The 24,920-nt window shown below is 46.9% G+C and overlaps 2 protein-coding genes across 2 annotated transcripts in view; one reads left to right on the forward strand and one right to left on the reverse strand.

Annotated features, from left to right (window-relative positions):
* Positions 1-272: 272 nt before the first annotated feature.
* On the reverse strand, positions 273-2,051 carry TMEM158 (transmembrane protein 158). The gene has a single exon (XM_061195307.1). It carries the CDS (start codon positions 1,781-1,783, stop codon positions 902-904), a length of 882 nt encoding a protein of 293 aa, XP_061051290.1. The 5' UTR covers positions 1,784-2,051; the 3' UTR covers positions 273-901.
* A 312-nt stretch (positions 2,052-2,363) lies between these two features.
* LARS2 (leucyl-tRNA synthetase 2, mitochondrial) overlaps positions 2,364-24,920 on the forward strand; it is a 275,856-nt gene continuing 253,299 nt past the window's right edge. Inside the window, exons 1-2 of the mRNA XM_061196628.1 lie at positions 2,364-2,492; positions 18,040-18,254. The gene's annotated coding sequence lies outside the window, so the exon portion shown is untranslated. The remainder of the gene's footprint in view (positions 2,493-18,039; positions 18,255-24,920) is intronic.

Genomic DNA, 24,920 nt, shown 5'->3' on the forward strand with positions numbered 1-24,920 from the left:
GATAAATCACATAAAACCCTGTATGCCGCCGTGACGGGTGTCAGTGAGGCTGAGGGGTGGGGGTGGCCGCGTGGTGAGAGGCAAAACCACTGCCATTAGGGCCAGTAGTATGGTTTCCATCTCCCACCTCTCCCAGACAGGCAAGTGAGACAGAGTTAGCCCTTCTCTCACTTTCTGAAGATTCCCTTCCTCGCGTTTCAGGGGATCATCTTGTAATTCTTGGATTCCTTTTCCGAATCAAATAAAGACACATACGCATCTCTGGAGGAAAATGTCTGTATTAAAAGCCAAAAAAACACAGAAGTACAAGAAGAAACGCCCATCTGGCCACGTCACTGGATAGATCGACTTGGAAAAAGGTTAATAAAGTTCATTTTCAGCGGTAACAATATAACAGTGTTAAATCATTCCCATGCCTCCTCCCCCTTTTAAATAAATTAAAAAACAACAAACTTCAAATACTGTGTTCAGATACAAAGAGCTTCCCTTACTACAGCAATGGCAATTTGATTTTTTTTTACTAAAACTTTCATTTAAAACAGTTATTAAATATATAAAACAAATACACAGGATTTGGTCATTTTCTGCCATGAATATAGGGCACGTGGGTGCGGGAAGGAAGGAGGGCAGGGGGACGCAAAGAGGGGAAGGGGCCCCATTTCCCTCCTCTCCGTCTTCCAAGCTGCGGATCTCACCCTGCAGGGCAAGGGCTTGCATCTGCTTTTCGGAGCCAGAAGCGCGGCACAAACCTGGCTTTTCCCACACGCTGGGGCCTCTTCCGCGGACCCCTCCCGGGAAGAACTAACGGTCACTACTGCACGAAGCACACCGGCCAAGTCTCCCGGCGGGAAAGGCACCGAGAGCGCGGACATAGGGCGGACAAGGGGAGGAGTGGGGCGGGTCACTTGGTCGCCGCCCCCGAGGTGACGGCCGCGGCTGCGGCGGCAGCGGCTGCGGCTGCGGCTGCGGCGGCGGTGGTCCCAGCGGGTACAGCGGCGGGGGCGGCGGCGGCGGCGCTGGCGGTGGTCCGGCGCTGCTCCATGCCGTTGGGCAGGAAGCCGGCGATGATGGGCACCGGCCAGATGAGGGCGGCCACGCTCCACACGACGATGACCAGGGTCATGAAGCAGGCCACCAGCGTGGACTCGATGGGCTTGCGGTTCAGCCGCCAGCCCGGCTCGCCCTGCAGCTCCTCCAGGCTGAAGTCCAGGCAGCAGAAATGCAGCGGCTCTCCCTGCAGCCACAGCGGCGCGGGGGACTCGGCCGCGGGGTAGGCGGGCAGCGCGGTGGGCGCCCCGGCGGTGGCGCCGGCGGGCCGGAGGCGGCCGGGGCGGCGGCCGCGCACCCAGCCGCAGCCCACGCAGAGGCGCAGGTCCTGCTGCGCGCCGCCCGCCGCCAGCCCTAGGTGCTCGATAAGTAGCGGCGGCCCGACTCGGTGGAAGGCGGCGGCGAAGAAGGCGCGGCCGTGCGCGTTGGTGGAGAAGAGGAGCAGGTCGCACTGGAAGCCCCGCGGGCGGCCCCAGCGCACGAGCAGCGAGCTCAGCATCTGTCGCTGCACGCTGATGTTGCACGGCGCCGCCGCCTCCTCCTCCGGGCCGGGGCGCTCGGGGGCCCCGGGCGCCGCCGAGGCCAGCAGCCGCGGGGCGGCAGGCTCGTCCGCAGACGACGCGTTGACCGAGGCGTTGAGGGGCGCCCCGAGGAGGCCCGGCGCGTCCGCGGCCCTGCCGCGGGCGGGCGGCAGCGGGCAGGCGGCGGCCAGCAGCGCGGCGAGCAGGGGCAGCATGGCCTGTGGCGGGCGCCTACGCGCGCAGGGCAGGCGGTGGCTGCATGGCGCGCGGGAGACGAGCCGGCGAGCTGACGGCGGGACCGCGGGGACTGGCGGCGGGCGGAGTGAAGACGCGTCGGGCCCCCCTCAACCCGCGGGGGCGGCGCGGAGGCGGTGGCGGCGGCTCGCTTGGCGCGGAGCTCCCTCCCGGCCCGGCGGTGTCTGGGGTTCCCCGCCGCCCCCCGACGCGAGTGCCCTCGGACGGCCGGGCGGCTCTGCTTGGCCCTGCGCTCGCCGGGAGCAGGATTCCCCGACTCGGCTCCGCCTCCCGCGCGCCTCGCCCCATCCCGCCCCGCCCTCCGCCCGCGAGGCTCGGAGACTCCGGGGAGGGCGGGGTTGCACGCGCCGCGGCGGGAGCGGGGGCGTGGTCGGGCGGGCCCGGAGGGGTGCAGGCAGCGTGCGGGGGTGGGACTCCGAGGCCTGCGCGTGGGCCCGGACGGTCGCTTCTGTGGCTGTCGTCCGATAGTTTGGGGCGGGGTGGGTTGGCCCGGCTCGCGAAGCCTGCGGACGCGCCCTGGCGGCCCCGCCACACCGCCGGAGTCCAACTCCAAGCGGCGAAGGCGCTTTGAGGGAATTGCATCCTCGGAGGGAGGCTTTTGTCACGCCTGAGGCGGGCCTGAGATGTCTCACCTTAGTGCTCACCTGGACCTCGCTCCTTTTACAGAAGGTAAAACTGAGGCGGAGAGAGGGGGAAAGACTTCCCCAGGCCACCCCAAGAGCCAGAACCGGAACTCCTGGCCACGAGTGTCTCTTAGGTCCGGAGAGTTTGGCGGGTTTTTAATGTGCCTCCAACACAATAGATCCACTTGGTATTCTCACAGCAAGCAAACCCCCAAATTCCAAGAACTCTATGGAGTTGGGGTGGAGAGGGTCGGGTGGGAATGTGAGCCCCATAGCCTTGCTGCTCTGGGGTTTCCTGATAGGGACTTTCACTCCCAGGAAACAGCTGCTCATGTGCAAGGCCCTGTCTGGCAAGTCCAATGAGCACGTAGTTATGAAAGATTTGTATGTAGAATCTGTTCAAGGGAAGATTCATCCCCGTTAGCATATTAAGCGGAGGAAGGCCTGTCAAGAATAACGTGCCAAGACCAGATTTATATTTTAAAAAACACTTTCCTAGCAGTTTGGCCTTTTACACTTGGTAAGAAAAATTCACTGATGCTGCTCCAAGAGAATAACCCTGTGGTTTGAAGCCAGTGTGCTCCGTGAGCACCAGCTATTCCTGAGTCTGAGAGGGAAGGGGTGGAGAGAGCAGAAACAGGCCGTCACCAAAATGGCACTCCGTCTAAACCAGCTCTGTTTCCTGAACAGAACTACATTGCTAGGCTTGGTGGCTGATTACATTTCTGGCAGATTTATCCATTGTTTCTAACAATGAGTCAAACCAGGTTGAGGAAGATGTAAAAACAGCTCCAAAATATAGGTCCCAAACCTATCTGCCTTCTTTCCACCTGGGCAAGTTATTATTCTGACTTGGCCTTGGCTTCCCCATCTGAACAGTGGGGTCAGTGGTACCTGCCTTGCGGGGTTGCTGTGATCAGTGCACTCAACCCAGTGTCTGTCCGTCTGTTCACAGAGGTGCTCATGTGGTGGCTGATGAGATGTAGTTCCTGTCAGTCTAGCCCGAGCTGGCTGCCTGGAATGACCCTTGGTTTCTACAGAAATGATGAGTTTCCCTGAGGGGATGGGACTCCCTTTTGTTTAAGCCTTCGTCACTTCTCTGCTGGGAAGCAAACTACCAGAGAGAGCAATGTGAATTTTCGTGCTTTTATTAAAAGTTAGTTTTCCTTTTAGCCTTGCATGTCAGGAACAGAATCTATTGTCTGATATGGCGGAGCTGTTTTGATCTGAGACATGTGGCTGGTGAACAGCCCAAGAACAAGGGCCTCAGGTAATCTTCAGGGCTGAGACAGGCCCAGTCTTCAGGGGGGTGGATTTTGAGTCCACTGGCTTTGACAGCGGGTGATGCTCTCTAGGGTTTCAGCCAGAGGTGGGAGCTTCCTGGCTTTGTCTGAGCAGCAGGGAGGCAGCAGCAAAGGAAGAAGACACAGAGCCGCTTGGGGAGCCAAATAGTTTGCTGCAAAGCTGTGCCACCGTTGCCCTGCGTCCCAGGAACCTGAATTCTGCCCACTTTTCCAGCACGTGTAGGACTACAACACCTTACCCTCATTCAGAGGGACAACCACACAGTTCTAGATTGATTTGCTGTCTTTGGGGGCAATTGGAATTTGGGAAGATAAGATAAAATTACGTTATTTTCGTTCTTGTTTACTGCTGTGTTACCAGCAATGGCAGAAGCGCTTGAGCACGGGGGAGAGGCTGTGTTTGTTGATTGGACAAATTTGCCTGTTTGCTAATAGCTCTGACTAGCCACCATTTATTTAGTACTTACCACATGCCAGGTGTTTTACACATCATCTCTACTCTTTAAAACAATCCTATGGATGTGATACCTATTTTACAGTGAAAAAACTGAGGCTCAAAGAGCGTGAGTAACCTACCTGAGGCCCCACAGCAACTGGTGGCAAAACCAGAATATCAGTCCAGTCTCCACTGACTCAAAAGTTTGTGCTTTTCAAAGAACTAGTTGTGTCTTATCTTATTGAGGTTGGGTTCCAAAGTCTGTGCATAAGTTAAAAGAATATATGGTGTAATTCTAATTTCATTTTGATAAAAACTTTTGGTCGAGTTTCTTTTTAAAGATATATATATAACCAACATATTATAACAGCATTAGACAAAGTTTGGAAAACAGTGGAGGAAACCATTAGAATCCTGGCTACCTGATTCTTTACTTCTCTGCATCTGCATCATTATTCTTTTCTGCAATCTTTGTATTCTCTAAATGTGCAACTAATACTCTGAAAAAAAAAAAAGGAAATTGAAGTCCCACTACCTTTTACAGCCATATCACTTTGTGTTCTTTGCTTCAGCCCAGCGGGGATCTGGGGTCCAGCCAGGAGCATAGGGCACTCAACATGCAGTTGCTGACTGAGTGAGTTGGCCTGCTGGTTAAGAATTCTGCCCAAGCTACAGGCGGAGACCTGTTGGTTAAGTTGTGGCTCCTGGTCCCTTCTCTGATCCATCTCCTACCACCTTCCCTTTCCCTCACCGGCTCTGTTCCAGGCATACTGCCTTCCTTGCTATTCCTGGAACACAGCAAGCAAATCCAGACTCAGAGCCTTTGCCCATGCTGTTTCCTCTGCCTAGGATGCCATTCTTTCTGATAGCTATCTTGCTTGCTCCCTCCCTTCCCACAGATCTCTGGTAAGATGTCAGCTTCCCCAGAGAGGCCTTTCCGGACCATTCCTGTAAAACAGCACCCATTCCCAGCATCCCCAGGCCTCTCCATCCTCTTGTGCATTGTTCCGTGTCTTCCTGGTACTTATCGTCAGCCGTCACACCGTAGGTTTTTCTTCTTTGTTTAATGTGTTTCCCTTCTTTGGAATGCCTGCTGCCTGAAAGCAGGGCTTTATCTGTTTTGTTCAATGGAACAGTGCGTGGCATATAGTAGGGGTTCAATAACTAGCTGATGAATGAGTGAGTGAATTTAATAGACTGGGCCAACCCAGCAGGCAGGATGTCGGGAAGCGGTCAGGGAATTGAGATGGACAGAGCCACGCCAGTTCCACAGCAACAAGACTCACGTAGTCCCTACCAGCCTGCAGGCCAGGAGCCGCCCACCTGGCCCTGCCCTGCCCTGCCTGGGACTGGTGGAGGAGCCAGGTCCCATGGGGAACCACCTGGTGGGGCAGAGTTTGGCCTGGAAGGCTGAATTGATCTCACAAACCCTGACACCCAGCAGCACTGAGGGACATGAGTCAGGGCAAGCTGAATGACTAGGAAGAAGATCCCAGATGAGCCCAGACTTCCCTTCTATCTAAGGAAGAAAGGCAAACGAGACTCCTTCCATCTCCTCAAGTCCTATCATTTTTATCAAACGAATGGAAGACTTTGATAAATCTCTGTTTTGTCTATAAAATACAAATAGCAAGTTTTTCTACATGGACTGTATTGTTAGAAAACAATCATGAGGACTTCAAAGAAAATAATTAGTAATGATGCCCAGTTGTTTCATTCTTTTCATTTCCTGTGTCCTTTGCCGGTGTTAGCTAATTTTTCCTTATGCTGCCTACTGAAGTTATAATTAACAAAAAGATCTCTCTGGGTTATTTGAATTCCTTTCATCTAGTGACCTCAGAGTGCCACAGGTACAGTAATTCATTAGATATGATTACCACACGCTGTAGGCTGAGAAGTAAGCAAGAACCACAAAAGAATCGTAAAAATAGGACAGAGGAAAGAAGGGCTTAGAAACCAGTGGTTCAGCTATACCAGAGTCACTGGTGAAGGCTGTGGTAGTTGGGTTGGCGTGTGTTTTGGGCGGGGGGCACTAGGAAATAGGGGAAGAATTCTTTTCATTCCAGTCTCCCTGTGAAATCCCATTCCTCCGATGGGAAACTTGACTGATTGCAGAAGCAGCTGAAGAGCTGGGCCTTTGTACCAGGCACTGGGGGAGGGCTGGGGGCCCCCAGTGTTCAGGTGATTAGAGCCTGACCAGTCCTGTGCCCTCTGCTTCCAGGTTGCTTCATGACCTCACCGAGTGGCTCAGCCAGATCTCCAGGGTGTGGATGTTTATCCTTCCTGATCACTGTGGTCAGAAGGGAGATTTCCCTTCGCGCACTTCTGGCAGCAATTATAGCCCACACAATTCATTTGGCAATTAATCGTGGGCTGCCTTGGGACAAGGCTGCTGTGGCCAGCTCAAGCTGTTACTAAGACAATTCAGTCTGGTGCATTCGTTGTTTGCTTTTGGATATCCTCTGTGCATGGTGGGCAGGGCCACTGCTGGTATTTCTTTTCTATCCAGAGACCCAGACATCATGCTGGGCTTTTGGTAAGATTTCAATGAAGCCTTTTTGAGGCAATAAGAAGCTTGTGCTGTTATAGGAAGATGGAGAGTATCTAAGAGAGAACTGTGAGGAAGAAAATGGTGCCCGGGTGATAACATATGTGAAAGAATTCGAAGGGGAGAGAAATCCTGCCAAGTGAGACCCTCTTTTGGGTTTGGCCTGGCATTGGTACCTTCACCAGATGATAACTGTCCCTTGACACTTACTGTGCTCCAGGCACTGTGTCAAGCACTTGAAATGCATCCCCACCGTAGTTTCCTGAGGAAGAGATTACTGTGACCATTTTACAGATGAGGTAAACGGAGGCTCGAGGGATTAAGTCACTTATACAAAATCACAGTGGTGGAACCAAAATCCAAACCTCATCTGACAACTGTGTTCTTAATCACAGCGCTGCTAAATGGCCTCAGCCGTCACCAACAACCTTGTGAGTTGGAGGTTATTGTCCTGTTTTAATGATGAGGAAGCAGGTGCAGGATGTCTGGGCAGCTGGCAAAGGATGGGTCATCTGCATCTCTTCAGCATTCCAATTATATCTAGCCTGTACTCAGTCCCAGTTCATAAATTCCACCAATACTGAAATTCTGGAGGATGTTTTCCCAATCTGGTGCATCCTTATGGATGGAGCCCTGGATTCCCCACGCCTGTTGCTCTGCCTCCAGGGCCATCAGGGCTCCTGGTACTCAGTAAGTGCTGGTCAGGAACCTGGGATTCAGCAGGGACTGCTCAGCTGGACAGACATCCAGCCTGGAGCTCCTGAGATACCTGAGAGCCTTCAGGTATGACGTTGATGGATTCTAAGATAATGTATTCACAAGTTACTTGACGAAATATTCAAGAGGTATTGACTAAACCCCATTGATGGAGATAGCAGAATAGTTTCTGTGAAAAAACTGCCATTAAACACTTATTTCCAGGGTGAGCATCTGTCAGGCAAACTGACTGAAACTATCTTTTAAAAACTTTTTTTTTTTTTTTTTGGTAGTATGGTGATGTGCATTTCTAAAACTTTGGTGCTGCTTAAAGTAATTTCTCTTGGAAAGACAACCCTTAAAGCAGATGATATTTTGTGGTTCTTGTGTCCACCTTATAAAAAATTAAAAAGTCATTTAACATTTATAAATGTAAATTCTGAGAATTTCAATATGGCAAATATGGGAGACAGAGCTGGGTCATCAGAGCCAAGGCAGCTGAATGTTCCCCATCAAGCAGTAACCAGCATCATAAAAATTTACTTCATGCTGCTTCTAAACAGCACCAAACACTCCCTTCAAGTGAAATCGTTGGCGTTCCATTTCCAGAGGTAGGGAGGAGACGGAGGAAGCAAGAGCCCATTTAGAGAGAGCCAGGAACATTGGAACACATTTGTCAAAGTCCTTCATGCCTTCTCACCGCGCCCCCTTCCTGCTGGATCTACTGGCCCCACATGCAGGGGGACATCTGCCACTTGCCTGGGCATGTCCTGTCACTCAGGGGTCCTGCCTGGCATTCCCTTCGTGTTGAGTTGGCCTCTTGGTCTACCCATTCTTTCTCTACTAAAGTCCCCAGATTTGGAGATTTGAGAGAGTTTTGACTATGAACATGGCCTTCGGAGCTGGGCAGACCTAGACTGGATGCACTACTTTACTGTGTCGTGGTTTTCTTGTCTGTGAAATGGGCCTAAGAGCTGCTCTCTTGTAAGGGTTAAATGGGATTCTTATTGCAAAACAGCATTCAGTGAGCGTGGCTAGCACTTTGGGTTCCAGAAACATGGGCACGCGGCTCTTCCTCTGTCCTTACACTGCTGTGGAAATGGATGTATTTGCACCTGCAGGGGTTCATCATTGTATGTGGAAAATAAAGAAAGAGGCATGGCTCCTGGCTTAAAAGAAGCTAGTGTACATTCCTGTCTACACGGAGCCATCCCTAGTAATCAAGCACACTTGGATTCCTATGGCCGTGAGAGTTGGAAGGGATCGCAGAGGCCACCTAGTCCAAGCTCCTCGTTTTATAAATGGGGAAACCAAGGCCCAGAGATGGCTGCTGGCCTCAACAAAGATCACAGTCTGCTTGGCAGCAAAACCAGGGCTGGAAGCCAAAACCCATGGCCAACTGGCCATCAAACATGGCACCTCTCTAAGTACAGTCTATTGCAGTGGTTTTACAGCTGCACTGTAAAAATGAGGTCCAGTTGCAAAGTGAGAGCAAAGAGCCTTTCTAATTTACTTGGAGAAGAAGAGGAAAATAATGGGCTTTATAATTGCCAGAATCACACTTCTAACTCTGTTTACACGATGGAGGATTGATTGCATGGGCTGAAAGTGTCAGCACACTTGGCAAGCTTCCATTCTGATGCAATTAAGCCTTTCTCCTTCCAGCTCTGCTGAGAACCTGGGTCAGGCCCCAGGAGACCCAGATGTGGGTGGAAGCCCAGGCTGAACCAACGCCACCCTTAAGTCCTGAAGGAGTCCATGGGAATAGGCAGGAACTTGGAGCCCACTGTCCAAGTGAGGCCACTGGGGCCATCAGGTCATGCTTCTTCCTGATACCTGGGCTGTTGGCCAAACTCCTGCAGTCCTTTGCATGGTATGAGAATCCCCAGGTGACTACCTGCTTGAGGCTATGTACCAGGGTCACCCAGAGCTGGCTGTGCCCTGTCCTCACCATCCAGGCTGTCCCCCTCAATGGCATTCTTCATTTTGATGGTGCCTCAGTTTGCTTTGCCCTGTGCACTTTGGAGATGTGAGCTGTGAGCCCCTCCGTGGAAGAACCCAGTGCTACCCTGGAACTGGGCCTGTGGTTCCAGCCCTGTCCACCCTAGCCCAGCATGTATCGCCCTCTCTGGCTGGCTGTTGACTAAGCAATGGAGCACACAGGTGGGAGGGATCAGACTTCTCTTAAAGCCAAACTCCTGTGGAAATCTAATGAATGAAGCTCAGAGATTTCCCACACTGCCCACTTGCAACTCGCTTTTCAGTGACAGTAATGGAAAGGAAACACATTTGGCTTCCCATAGGCAGACAGTCTCACAATGTCCCATGCTCCACCAGGGCCCAACCATCTCACTGTCACAGAGACTGATACCTGCAGTCACCTACAGTCCCCTGAGCAGGCATCTCCCAGAGGGGACCCATTAGGGTTCTGAACTGACCCCTGTGGCTTACACCTTCCTTAAATCCAGTTCACTTTAGTCTCTTGTTCATCAATGATCTGGCATCTTGTTTTAAGCCTCAAAATGGCAAATCACTTTTATCTTGTAAGCTAGCTTGGATTGGCTGGAAGTCATTACCTGAGTGCTGTGTTAAGAAGGATTCTGAGGCTGAATCTTGGCTCAAGGGGGAAATATTGTTATGGATTAACAGTAGCTGCCAGGGTATGAAGGAATACAGATAGTGAATATCTGGTTTTGTCTGCCTGTTTCTTCAGGAAAGGACATCCCTTTCTCTTGGGTATCTGCTGCTCCCTAAATCCATATGGTTTTGGTGGTGCTACCAGTTAAGAGTACCTGGCCCCTGGTTTCAGTGATGAACATGTGACCCAGGCCTAGCCAATGATAGTGCCCCAACCACCTAACCCTAATGATTTGCCCAGGGAGCATGTGGCCCAAGCCAGCCAATCAGAGACCTTCCTTGGGATTTGATACATGAAGCTGGAGGAGAGAAGGCAGCTCTTTCCTCTGGCATGTCTGGCTGGAATGAAGGAATACTGGAGTTGTCTGCAGCTCTGCCCACTCCTTCCTCCACCCCCTGCCCATTTCTCCTCTCCCTGCACACAGAAAGCCTGTTTACAGTAGGAAGGAATAACCAATAGCAGTTGCTGAGAGATGCCAGAAGGCTTGTTGTTATCATTTGTGACCCTTGATCTAGCAGGACTTGAAGCCTGCACTGTCCCTGTTCTGACCAGATTGTGAGCTTAAAAGCACAGTTGTGAAACTGGAAGCTGGCTAGAGATGCGTGTCTGACACATGCAACCAAATACATGCAGCAAACATGCAGCAAAACACCCTCAGCTATAGCACTGCTTTAATCTTACTGGGAAGCCCCTCTACTCCCTTTTCTCACAGCCCCCAGAATGCCAGCTCTACTCTTTGAACCCCTCTAATTCTCTCAAAGAAAGAAGACACTTTTTTCTCTCCTTAATCATATTCATAAATGAGCACCACTCCCTCCCCTGCTCAATCTCAGGGGAAATTTCTGTTCTCTGTATACTTAGCATTTGAACCAAATCGCTCAACATTTGTGAATCTGTGTTCCAAGGTCATAATCGTGAATAAAGAGAAAGTTTGTAGCTCTAAGACATTTATCATGTTGTTTACGATAGTGAAAAATTGGAAACCAACAAAATGCCCCCCAGTAAGGGGATGGCTAGGAAATAGAGAAATGTTCTCCTTATGAAAGAGTATGCAGCCATGACAATTCTCTTTACAGAGAGTTTTCTGCTGAGTGTGGCATTGAGACCATCATGCAGAATTTAGCTCCTCTCATGGTGTCCAGAGTGTAGAACCCCCAGAACTTTGGTTATTTGTGTAACCCTCACCGATGCTTTGTGCAGTTTAGGGAGAGGGCACATTGCATAAGGCTTGTGATTCCACAGACAATGTCTTGAGATACTCCTTGTTAGGGGGGTCTCACTCTCTCTTCCTTTTTCCCACATAGCACCCAGCCTCACTGTCTTCACTCTCCTCCCCCCTAGATTTCCTCAGGGGACCTCAGAAGTCCTTCCCTTCTATTGTGAAGAGCAATCCAGTTCTTCCCCGGCTCCTACCTCCCAATCTATCCCGGGACTCCCCTGACCTGAGCCATGCAGGGAACCAGACCCTTCCTTCTTACAAGGCCATTGAGCCCTGGATTTTGCCACTGGAGCATGTTCTGGAGCTTCCCCATCTCCACCAAAATTGGCTTTCCAAGCCTTAACTACTCCTGAATCCCCTGGAGGGCCCACCCTAGTGGTTCTGATGCAGCAGTGCAGGGTGGGGCCTGAGAATCTGCATCTCTAACAAGATCCCTGATGATTTCCAGGTGATGCTGAGGCTGCTGGTCTGGGGACACACTTTGAGAACCACTGACTTGGAGCATTTCTTTTGAACACATAGAATACTCTCCCTAAGAGGAATTTTGTGAACAGTGTTTGCTCCATCTTGTCACATATTATTATAGTACTATTCCTGGAGATAGAAAACGTTACATAAAAATGTTTATGCCAGGGGCATCTGCTTCCCAGTTTCTCCAGAGAAGCAGGGAAGGGGATCCCAGGCTGCCCATCATCTGGGTTTGCTTAACTAAAGAGATCCAGATCTTTCCATGGTTTGGAAAGATGATTTCCAGCAACTGACCAGGGCAGCTTCCATGGTATCCAGGCCAGAGAAGGTGCCAGGATGGGGAGCAGTGTTGGGAGCAGGGCTGGGCCAGCAGAGGTTGGAGTCCGGCCCCAGAAGCCAGGTCAGGGACCAGTCAACTCACTGGCAGCTCTACTCAATTACCACTGTACCAAGGGCATGTCAGAGATGACCAGGGACACAGCTCTCTGCTGGTGGAGGAAGGGGAACCAGGCCAAGTCAGCACGTGAAAATATGAAGTCACCCCAGACTCATGGTGGGCACTGACGGAAAAGCCACGGGAGGTGGGGAAGCCCTAGGGCACCTGGTTCTAGTCCTGCCCTGGTGTTGGCTGGTGAGCCTTCCATCTTGAGCACATCACGTCACCTTCTTCAGTTCCAGTGTCTCATTGGTAAAATGAGGGGCCTGCATCAGATGATGTCCTTGGCTCCTTAAGATTCCACAGTCAAATGTGTCCTCAGGGCTGGCACTTCTCTTCTTCATTGGGACTGTATTCCTTTTGTGGGGTAAGGGGATAAAGGGCCAGCTCGGATGTTGGGAGAACTTGGGCCAGTTAGGATGCCTTGATGCGTGTGGCAGCCTCTTTCGTTATGAGGGGTCGTCAGGCTGTGAGAGACCCAACACGCTGTCTCAGTCCCTGGGGTGCTCCTTTTACTCTGACAAGTGGAAGCAGGATGTTGGGGAGCGCAGGTGTGGAGATGGGTCGCATACTGGGCTTCCAGATGTGGGGAGTGCCCAGCACAGCTGGACCACATTTGGTCCCCACTGGCTGTGGGGATCTGAAGGACAGAAAGAAAAGCATCGATAGCTCTTGCAGGGCCTCTCTGGACAGCAGCCCTGATGGCTTAAAATGGATGTGGATTGTGAAGGGAAGGGAGGCACTCCACTGGGGCAGGGGCACCGAGGACAATATTGTCGTCTGAGTGCAGGAGTGTGGCTCCTCCCTGCAGCCAGCCGTGGGACGTGGCATTGCCCACTAGAGTACTGCTGGGGATTTGCAGGGCATTTATATAGTTTCCCCAGATTCTATAGTCAGACTGTTCCCAGGACTCGGAGAGCTCTCGTCTGCCAACAGGAGCTCCTGGTGGCCTTGCCAGCCTCAGGCAGGGCCCTTCTCTGGCCCGATGGGGGCTGCCCCTGTAACTTTGGGACAGACCTAGGCTCAGGGTTTTTCCCCTGCTTTCTCCCTTCCCGTGTCCCTCTTTTCAGGTGCCTGGGGATTCTCTTAGCTGACAGCCAGCTGAGCACTTCACACTTCATTGAAAAGTCACCACAATAATTACCAGATCATTAACAAGGGATTTTGAAAAGGCACTTCAAAGCGTCTCTCCCAGAATTGCTAAGACAGATGTAACAGTCTATCTGGGCAGAGAAGAATGGTTTAAAGGGATGTTGGGGACTGAGGGTAAGGTGTTAATTAAACTGGGCTGAGCAGCGGCAGGAGTGGGTAACCTTCTAATCCGAGCATGGTAACGACCCAGGCAACGGTGAGGAGGCCTGACAGTTTTAGACAAAACACAAAACGTACAGACTTTGTTTCTCCTCTTACACTTTAATAAGGAATTTGACATAAATCCTAGGTCTTCCTTAGAACGCCTGGTACCTGTTTCGACAATGTTCATGTACAAGAAACATAAACTTTCCTGCACCACGGGCTTCGTTATTAATTTTACTCATTACAGTTAAAGAAAAATCAAATGTCCAAATGGCTGGGGACGAGGTGGGCAGATAAGCTTTCCTTATATCAAAAGTCCCACAGGAAGGAAGATAAATGGTTATGTCTCAAATAGGTGGACGATTAGGTATGCCTGCTTAAGCTACCCCCTTTACTGAAACTTTAGATCAAGTTGTTGCCTCCTGATAAATCTGCATACTGTTTGGATGGAGATACAACCCTTCCCTACCTGGGAACCTTGTTTCCAGAGATCCTTGCCCAATTGCAGGTGATATCCGGGTGGCAACAGACTCAAGTACAGATCATCATCTTTCTGTGATGGTCCAAGTCAGTGGGTTTCAGCCCTGGCTGCGTATCAAAATCCTAGTAACACAGGTGTTGGGACTCACACAAGACATGTGGAATCAAAATCCCTGGGGCTGAAAACCTGGCATCCATATTTTTAAACACCTCTCAAGGTGATTCTTGTGTAATTTTTAGAGTACTGGTGTTTGGGAACTAACTACAGGAGCTGAAAATACTTTTTGTGAGGTTGTTTTTCTTTTTTTTTTTCTTTTCATATTCAAAGCTACTTTAGAGCACAACTGCTTTAAAATGTCACCTGAGGGTCTTCGGCCTCCTTGAGAGGGCTGATTTGCATGAAGTATTTTCTAGAAGCCAGGCAGAAAATGTAAGCTAAGCATAGGAGTGTTTGGGCTCGTGGTGACCATCTTTAGCATCAGGCAAGCATCTGTCTGGCACCTTGCAGGCTGGCGAGGCAAAGTGTGAAGTTCATGGTATTTCTTATTCAGAGAATAGCAAACTCTACCTAGGACATCATGCTATCTGGGTATGACTTGCTAAAATGCAACTGTGTCCGTTTGTGCATGAGATCATGCGTGCTGTGTGGGCCTAAATGTGCATGTCCAAACTCCATGCCCCGTCCCAGATTCTCTGCCTGACTCTTGGACAGTGATCATGCAGCCTGAGACAACCGTGGTGGGAAAGGGAGGTCCTGGGTGGTCCCAGAGGGAATGAGGGTGATGGAAGATGCTGGGTAGACCCGGGGGGACAAGTAGATGGGAGGGGCTGGCTGTCCCCAGAGGGGTTGGATGAGAGTGATGGGTGGGGTGCCGTGCTTAGGAGGAAGGTGTCACCAGCTAGATCGGAATCCACAGTTTGGGAGACCCGCTGTAACTTAACAGATCAGTCTGCCCCTCCCCCAATCCTTAAATGGGTGCAGGCATCAACTTGTCATTTTGGATTTTATTAAGTTTTATTAAAATCACCTTGGAAATCTGCCCTATTTATCATAGACACGCTGATGTCTCTGAAACACCTCTGGGCATTCTTGGGGCATTCACATTTCTCCTGCCCGCCTCTGGCCCTGATTCCTGTTGGATTCCCAGTCTCTATTATGTGCTCTTGTTTTCTCCGTAGGATATCACCCCACCTCCCTCAGCCCTGATCTCTTCTTACCCCCAAAGTCCCACCAGCTCAAAGCTTTGAGAGGACCGACTTCCAGGCCCAGATCAGCAGAGTCCAGCCACATCACAAGGATACCCTTGCCCTTAGCCTGGTCGGGACCCTTTACACTCATGCTGCTCCTCGTGTTATAAAAGCAAAGCGTCCCATTCCTGGCCCATTGCCCCTCTCATCTAGCATCTCCTCACCCCTCAGAGACCTCCGACACCCCACTTGCCAGGGCAACGCTGCCAGCTGTGAAGGAAGAGTAGAAAGATGGATTGAGGGAGTCAGAGGGAATGACTCTCCTGTATATCTTAATTTCAGCATTAAAATCAAATAGCCAGAGATCAGATTCTGTAGACAGAAGCCAATTACACACAAATTTTGGCAAATCATATGCAAATAACACATGTGACTCTGCCCTGGATTACATCTGCTTAGATGTGTTTTTCAGGAGCAGACAAGGAGAGATCACGGGGAAAGCGTGTTCGGGATGTGGGGGCAAAGAAGCAAGAGAGGGAATGATGGATTCTTAAACCCAACCACATGCCAGGAAATTTTACTTATGTCATTTGCTCAGCTAGCCCTTCTTGAGTGGCTGTTGTGCGCTTTGTATATTGGCCACGTTTCTCCCCATCATTTAAAAGTGGCTGCCATTGCCCCAAACACCATGTCATCACACGGTGAGGGCCAGAAACAGAAAAAGAAAGGAGAAAGATATCCTCAAGCCTTTCCCTCTTTCATTTTTCAGAGAAGACAATTGCTTTTCAAAGCTACCCAATAATCTTCCCAAGGCCACAGAGCTGGGAATATAGTGGAGCAGCAATTTCAGTGTGGAAGTCTGACTCTAGACTGTCCAACAGAAACATAATGCAAGCCACATATGCAATTTTAATCTTTTAGTAGCTACATTTAAAAAGTAAAAAGTAGGTGAAATTAATATATTTTATTTAACCCAATGTATCCGGAAGATTATTTCAACATGTCAACAGAAAAATTACTAATGCTATATTTTACATTTTATATACTATGTCTTTGAAATCCAGTATATCTTTTATACTTAGAGTACATCTCAATTCAGTCACCATATTTTCACTGGAAATACTTGATCTGTGTTTTATATTTCATAAAATTTATATAGATACACATACTCAAGTTGTTCCAAATAGACTTAAAGTTTCCCAGTTATTGAATCAAGTAGTGGTTTTTACATTCACATTTAAAGTTAAATAAAATTAAAAATTTGGTTTCTCAGTGTTTCTAGCCACAGTTCAAGTGCTCAGAAGCCACATGTGGTGGCTACTGTATTGAATAGCATCGTTCTAGAGTCTGCACACTTAAGCTCATTTTGATCAAATTCCCTGTACCCAAGTACACAGTGATGTGTTAGTAGGTGTCCACCTATATTTAAGTGATGCACAAACTCTCCAGCTAGAAGACTGGAGACCTGCCTTGTGTTCTTGCCCTGGTTCCAATCAGCTGTGTGACCTCAAGCAAGTTACTCTATTTCTCTGGCCTCTGTTTACTCATTTGTTAATGAGGTGGTGTGTCTCAAATGTCTCTTTCGAGCTCTCAAAATATGTATTTTTTCTCTTTTCTAAAAGAGAAAGGAATGAGGTCATTATTAAAGCCATGGGCACCAGGGTGCGCACGCACACACACACACACACACACACACACACACACACACACACACACACACACACACACACACATTCTCCTCAACATAATATATACAATGCGTGTTGCCAGTCTCCAGCATCTGCTGAAATGCTGTGGGCAAGCATGACTCCCAGGGTGTTCTCTTCCTCCCCTCCAGCATTGAGGGACTTTCTCCAGAATGCCCATGATAAAGAAACATTGAGGCATTGTCTGGCCTCCAAATTCCAGGAAATATTGCTAGTTTGTTTCCTTTTATACACTACCTTTTAAGGAAGAAAAATCCTATACATGGACGGAATCCTGCATTGGTTTCTGCAATGATTTTGAGTCACTGGCTTCCTGGAACAGGCTGTGTTCTTTTAATATATATAAAAGAAAGGGCCTTGGCTCTCCCATACTCCCCTTTGTTACAGTTTGTATTGTGTGTACCTGACTTGTTAGTCAGAATGAGGCTTTGGGTTTATTGGAGAGCATAAAAGCTCGACTATATTTTAGGTACAGAGCCATGAAAGGATGGTCAGGGGATTCGAGTCAAACCAGAGAGTAACTACTGAGTCTGAAGGCCCGGCAATCCACATAATAATTGGATTTGACCAGAACTTGCCTTCCAAATGGAGGACGTGGATGTGCCAGGGGGATAAAACTTAACGGCCCTGTAGGAAAGTCGCAGTTCTGAAAAATAATTGCCCCAGACTGGTGACATTTTACTACTTAGAGTCTCATTTCTTTGGGTCTTGTAAGGTGGGCAAAGTGGAACTAGCCTCCTCACCCCAAACTGAGAGATTCTAGTCTGGGTTTGAATGTAGGAGAAGAGAATAATAAGAAACTGAATGAGAGAAGAGGGCAGGAGGGGGCAGGAGGAACTAAAACGACACTGAAGGAAGATGCTAAAAGTTGTCAGCCATTTTATGTGAAGCTAATGCCATACTGGAGTTTATACAGACCAGCAAAGACATAAAAAATCTGTCACCAGTTTATGCTCTGCTTAAAGAAAGACAGGCCAAAAAGAATCAGGAGTGTGGGGTTTAGTTTCTTCATTTCTTCAACCAGCATGAGAATCGGAAGGAAGGTTATAACTCATTTATTTGTTCATCTTTTCATCCATTCATTGTGGTAGGTAACTTTGAAAGATGGTCATCATCAATTCTTACCACTCCGTTCATCATGTCCTTCCATCAAGAGCTGAGTTTGTTTTCCCCTCCAGGTGATTCTGGGCTGGCCTGTGACTTGCTCTGACCAATGGAATGTGCTGGAAGTGATGCTATGCCCTTGGGAGGCTGCGCTGTGCCATAAAGGAGCTCAGGCTAGATTACTGGCTGATGAGAGGCCATGCAGAGAGGGAGAGGCCAGGCGGAGGAACCTGAGGTGCCAGAGGTGAATGAAGCCTTCCCACCCAGCCCACCTACCGTTGGAATGCAGGTGAGTGACCTCAGTCAATGCCAGATGGAGCGGAAAAACGGCCCAGCTTTGAACACTGCCCAAATTCATCGCCAACAGAGTCATGAAATTGTTGTGGTTTTAAGCCACTATGTTTTGGGATAGTTTGTCATCCAGCCATAGATAACTGAATATATATGTTTTTGGCAGCTGTATTTAAGGGGTTCCTTTTTTCAGTTTTCTAAAATAGATTTTTGATCATAAATATGAGTTGAAATTTGTTAAATGACTTTTTCTGCTTCTATTAAAATGATTATGTGGTTACTTTTCTCCTTTAGTCCATTAATCTTTAATTTGCTCTGCATTTTTGGTAGTTTTTTAGCAGAGGTATTGCATATCATCTTTCCTTAAATTTATCCTAAATATTGTATGTTTTTTGATGCTATTATAAATGGTACCTTAAAAGTTTTTATATTCTAATTGTTTGTGACAGTATAAAAATAACACTGATTTTTGTATATATTAACATTGTATTCTGTGACTTTGCTAAACTCATCTATTAGTTTTAGTAATTTTTAAAAAGATTCCTTAGGATTTTCTATATACACAATCATATTGTCTACAAATAGAGATGGTTTTACTTCTTCCTGTCCCATATTTCTACTTTTTATTTATTTTTCTTGCTTTATTGAACTTGCTATGACTCTAGGACTATGGTGAATAGAAGTGTTAAGAGTGAACATCCTTGCCTTATTCCTGTTCTTAGGGGGAAAGCACTCAGTCTTTCATCTTTAAGTATGATGTTATCTTTAGGTTTTACATAGATGTCTTTTATCAGGTTGAGAAAGTTGTCTTCTATTAATAATTTGCTGAAAATTTTTATTATGAATGGATGTTGAATTTTGTTAAACACTTTTTCTTCGTAAATGAAATGATCACATTTCCTGTCCTTTATTCTGATTTTTTAATGGGTTGAACTACAATGTGGTTTGCAGCCTCTAACATGGTCCCCAGTAATCCCCTTCTCCTGGTATTCATGCCTTTGTGTAATTCCCTCTACTTGAGAATGACCTGGACGTAGTGACTCACTTACAATGAACGTAATACAGCAGAAGTGGTGGCTTGTCACTTTTGAGATTAGGTTATAAAAAGACTGTGGCTTCCATCATGGGTGACTTCCCTCACTCACTTGCTCCGAGGAAAGCCAGCTGCCATGTTGTGAGCCACCCTCTGGAGAGAGAGGTCCACATGGCATGGAACAGAGGGAAGCCTTTGGCCATTAGCCAGAGAAGAACTGAGGGCTTCAGTCCCAACAGCCCATAAGGAACTGAATCTTGCCAAGAACCACATGAATCATCATGAAGCAGATCCTCCCTCAGTCAAGTCTTCAGATGAGATGACTATCCAGGCTGACCCCTTGACTACAGCCTCATAAGAGACCCTGTACCTGAAAACCCAGTTAAATAGCACCAGGATTCCTCACCCACAGAAACAGTGAGATAATAAATGTTCATTGCTTTAGTATGCTGCATTTTGGGAGTGATTTCTTTATGCAGCAATAGATAACTAATATATACATTGATTACTTTTTGAAGGTAAAATAAGTCTTGCATTCTTGGAATAAACCTCACTTCGTCATGAAACATTATCCTCTTAAACATTGTTAAATTTGATTTACTAATATTTTGTTAAGGATTTTTGTGTCTAGGTTCATAAGGGATATTGGTCTGTATTTCTTTTGTAATGTGTTTGTCAGGTTTTGATATTAGAGATATGCTAGCCTCATAAAATGAAATCCCTCCTCTGTTTTGTGAAAGAGGTTATATGATGTTCATATTATTTCTTCCTTAAATTTTTGATAGAATTCACCAGTGAGCCTGGAGTGTTCTTGTAATGAATTTTTTTTTCTTAATTATAAATTCAGTTGTCTTACAGATACAGGACTATTCAGAGTTTGTTTCTTCTTAGGTCACTTTTTCCCCTTCTCCAGCTTTAAATATTGAAAGAAAAAATATACGGGTTGATTATCAAAAGAAAGGCAATTATGTTGTAACAAGAACTCCTAAGGCTGCTTTGCATAGCAGGATTGTACAACATAAAAGGAACACGTTGCCTGGAAATGCATTGATGGTGGGAAAAGACAGCATGGATGAGAGTTATGTTGGAGCAGAAGAGTGAAAAAGTATTAGGAGTTTTAGGTGTTAGCGAGTAGAGAGCAGGAGACTTTAATGAGTTGCTATGGCCTAAATCAGATTCCCTGATCTCTCTGAAAGAAACATGCCTTAAGATTAAAATTCTTGTCTGCACCAAGCTTAAGAGTAACACCCGTTTGGGACAACAATATGGATGCTTGGAACACACGAGAGGAGGGATATTCAAAGCTTTGTAAGCATTACTTTTCCATTGCTCTGATGTCACTGAACTTCATTAAGATAACGTGTACTTTGTTACCATTGCTTCCTAACAAATTACCCCAAAACTCCGTAGCATACAACAACCATTTATTATTATGCTCGTGGATTCTTTGGGTCAGGAATTTGAACAAGACATAGTAGGAACAGGAGTTGTCTCTGCTCCGTGCTGTCTTAAAGCCCCAGCTCTCTCCAGCTCTCTTTTTTTTCTCTACCCACTATGCCTTCCAGGCCCAGTCATCTGAAAGTCTTTTACTTTCCTTAACACACTCTGCATTTTCTCTTACTGAGGTCCTTCCTCCATACATGCTCTTCCCAGTACAGAATGCTCTTCTCATATCTCCTTGTCCAATTAATTCCCAGTCTCCTTTGGAGACCACTTAGATGCTACCTCCTGTGACCCTCTGCACCTGCTTTAAGTGCCCTTCCTCCAGGCTCCCATAATCCTCTGCACTTCCCCATTGTAAAGCTCATCACACATTATTTATTTCCTGATTCTAATGTCCAACTCCTCAACCAGGATGCTAGCTCCATGAAGCCAGAGACAGCCTCTATGCTGTTCAAGTGCTTTCCCTAGCATGCGGCACAAGGCTGGATATTTACTTGTTGACTGCATTAATGGGCAAGGCAGGCATTGTTGTTCCCATTCACAGAAGTGAAAACATGGTAGGGGAGAGTAAGAACCAGGCCCAGTCATGGTCAGTTCATGACATAGCTGAGTCTAAGTGCAGGTCACACCACCACCCAACACTCTCGTGCAGCCTGGAAACAAAATTTGCAACAAGCCCCCGCAGCTTTGGTCCTTGATACTCTACCAGCTGTGTCCACTGTCTTTCCAGCCTGGACATGCCAGGCAGCTGGGTCCATGGAGGGAAAAGTCCTGGTTATTAACTTATTTTTATTCATTTGCTTGTGAACCACCCAGTGGGAGATGGTGCTTTTGACTTGTCTTGGTAAGACACAGCCAGAGAGATGCAAGTTCTATTCCCATGATTAAGACTTCTCCACAACTAAAATATTGATCTTAATTAAGAAATAATGCAGGGCTTCCTTGGTGGCGCAGTGGTTAAGAATCCGCCTGCCAATGCAGGGGACACGGGTTCGAGCCCTGGTCCGGGAAGATCCCACATGCCACGGAGCAGCTAAGCCCGTGTGCCTAGAGCCTGTGCTCCACAACAAGAGAAGACACGCCAATGAGGAATCCACGCACCACAACGAAGAGTAGCCCCCGCTCGCCGCAACTAGAGAAAGCCCGCGCACAGCAACGAAGACCCAACACAGCCAAAAAAAAAATAAAAACAAACAAGTAAATTAATTAATTAAAAAAAAAGAAATAATGCATAAGGAGGATGCTGGGAACAGTGGCAATAGGCTATGGAGACAATAGGCTTTTGTGAGATGGGGAGAAGATGGAAGTTCCATCCGCTCTCGTTGCCAGCGTTTTTCTTTCCCACTTAGAATAGTGACAAATAGTTTTCTTTTTCTTTTTTCCATTTGGGAGAAAAGTACCCGCAAACTACTTAACTCAGGGGAAAAACAAGCCCCAAAGCCAGACAACTAGATCACCCTGTCTCTTAGCAGCTGCTACTAATGGGTGTAGAATCAATACCATCGAACCCCCAGACTTCCCAGAGCAGACACTTCCAAATGCCCAGCTCTGAGGCAGGAGGAACTAAGAGGTGAGGCAGGGCTGGACCAGCCAGAGCTGGGCCCGTGAGATGGTAACCAAGCAACAGGCCCACACTGAACCAGGGCAACCAAGGGCATGTGGCTGGATGGCAAGCAGAATTCAAGACTGTGGCATCTCAAGGCAGGGTAAGAGAGGTCCCAAGGCAGAGAGCTCAGGAGCTAGATAAACAGGAGGAAAGAGCACCTGGTTACCAGAGGTAAGAAAGCCAGACAGTCATGGGAATTTCTGCATTCTGTGGCAATGACAACAACGAAATAACCTTGATACAGAAGCCAGACCCCAGCCCACGGAGGAGCTTCCCATACACTTCCTTTTAAGGATGAAACCATTTTAATACTCAGTAAATAACACACAGGAACACTTAACAAAAGAGCTATACAAGTGTCCACTAAGCATATGAAAAAGGTCTCCAATATTTTAGTCACCAGGGAAGTAACAACTGAAACCACGGTGAAAAACCGTTTCACGCCACTAGGATGGCCAACCTCAGAATGACACCACCTCTTGGTGAGGATGTGGAACAACTGCCTGTAGGAATGCAAAATAGTATAACCACTTGGGAAACTTGTTTGACAAGTTCTTGTAAAGTTAAACAAATATACATCTACCCTTTGACTCCGTAGTTTCATTCTTACTATTCTTACCCAAGAAAATGAAAACACACGTCCACAAAACGATTTGTATATGAATGTTCGTAAGCAACTTTATTTATAAATAGCCTCAAACTGAAAACAACCCAAATGCCCATCAGGTTGAGAATGATGAAAATGATCATTCCAGGATGATGAAAATGTTCCATATCTTGCTTGCGGTGGTGGTTCCAAGGATGTAGACAGTTGTCAAAACCTATCAAGCTGAACACCTAAGATCATTGCACCTTGCTGTGTGCTAATTATATCTCAGTTTTTAAAAGAAAAGCCATAGGCAAATTGGAATCTTTAGGTCTAGAATGACAAACACAAAGCTCACATGCTGTTGCTTCTGATTCTGCTCCCATGGCAGACATGATGAATTGATTTCAGCATTCTGTGCCCTTGAACTTCAGTGGGGCTTCAGAATACATCACAGTGTAGCTCTTCAAGCAGCCAGTATTAGTCCACCAATCTGTTAGAGGTCAAAGCCAATGCAACTCATTCTTGCTACTGTGATCTCAACTTGTTTCTCTAGTTTGGTGAAGCCGGGGGAAATTCAAATTTTATATGAAAATAATAATCCCATTTCAGAAAAGTTCTAAAGTAACTCAAAATCCTACTCTCCTATTACCGTCACTAATACCATTGAAGTTATTTCCTTCTATTATGTTGTCCTAGGTAGGCATATTTAACATACAAGTGCAGGTCCTGTTTCTCACTATTCTAAGCATTTTTCTGGGATACATAATAGTTGTCATAACTTCTTTTTATTTATTTATTTATTTATTTTTTTTTTTCATGATGTTTGATGTGGGTTTGTCATATATGGCCTTTATTATGTTGAGGTAGGTTCCCTCTATGCCCACTTTCTGGAGAGTTTTTATCAGAAATGCTGTTGAATTTTGTCAAAAGCTTTTTCTGCATCTATTGAGTTGATCATATGGTTTTTATTCTTCAATTTGTTAATATGGTGTATCACATTAATTGATTTGCGTATATTGAAGAATCCTTGCATCCCTGGGATAAATCCCACTTGATTGTGGTGTATGATCCTTTTAATGTGTTGTCGGATTCTGTTTGCTAGTATTTTGTTGAGGATTTTTGCATCTATATTCATCAGTGATATTGGTCTGTAATTTTCTTTTTTTGTAGTGTCTTTGTCTGGTTTTGGTACCAGGGTGATGGTGGCCTCATAGAATGAGTTTGGGAGTGTTCCTTCCTCTGCAATTTTTTGGAAGAGTTTGAGAAGGATAGGTGTTAGCTCTTCTCTAAATGTTTGATAGAATTCACCTGTGAAGCCATCTGGTCCTGGACTTTTGTTTGTTGGAAGATTTTTAGTCACAGTTTCAATTTCATTCCTTGTGATTGGTCTGTTCGTATTTTCTGTTTCTTCCTGGTTCAGTCTTGGAAGGTTATACCTTTCTAAGAATTTGTCCATTTCTTCCAGGTTGTCCATTTTATTGGCATAAAGTTGCTTGTAGTAGTCTCTTAGGATGCTTTGTATTTCTGCGGTGTCTGTTGTAACTTCTCCTTTTTCATTTCTGATTTTATTGATTTGAGTCCTCTCCCTCTTATTCTTGATGAGTCTGGCTAATGGCTTATCAATTTTGTTTATCATCTCAAAGAACCAGCTTTTAGTTTTATTGATCTTTGCTATTGTTTTCTTTGTTTCTATTTCATTTATTTCTGCTCTGATCTTTATGATTTCTTTCCTTCTGCTAACTTTGGGTTTTGTTTGTTCGTCTTTCTCTAGTTTCTTTAGGTGTAAGGTTAGATTGTTTACTTGAGATTTTTCTTGTTTCTTTAGGTAGCCTTGTATAGCTATAAACTTCCCTCTTAGAACTGCTTTTGCTGCATCCCATAGGTTTTGGGTCGTCGTGTTTTCATTGTCATTTGTCTCTAGGTATTTTTTGATTTCCTCTTTGATTTCTTCAGTGATCTCTTGGTTATTTAGTAACGTATTGTTTAGCCTCCA

Source organism: Eubalaena glacialis, chromosome 7 (assembly GCF_028564815.1).
Source record: "Eubalaena glacialis isolate mEubGla1 chromosome 7, mEubGla1.1.hap2.+ XY, whole genome shotgun sequence".
Lineage (NCBI taxonomy): Eukaryota > Metazoa > Chordata > Mammalia > Artiodactyla > Balaenidae > Eubalaena > Eubalaena glacialis.

What these genes read in the sequence shown, in the direction of transcription:
- TMEM158 (XM_061195307.1), bottom strand. Translation starts at nt 1,783, where the DNA reads ATGCTGCCCCTGCTCGCCGCGCTGCTGGCCGCCGCCTGCCCGCTGCCG.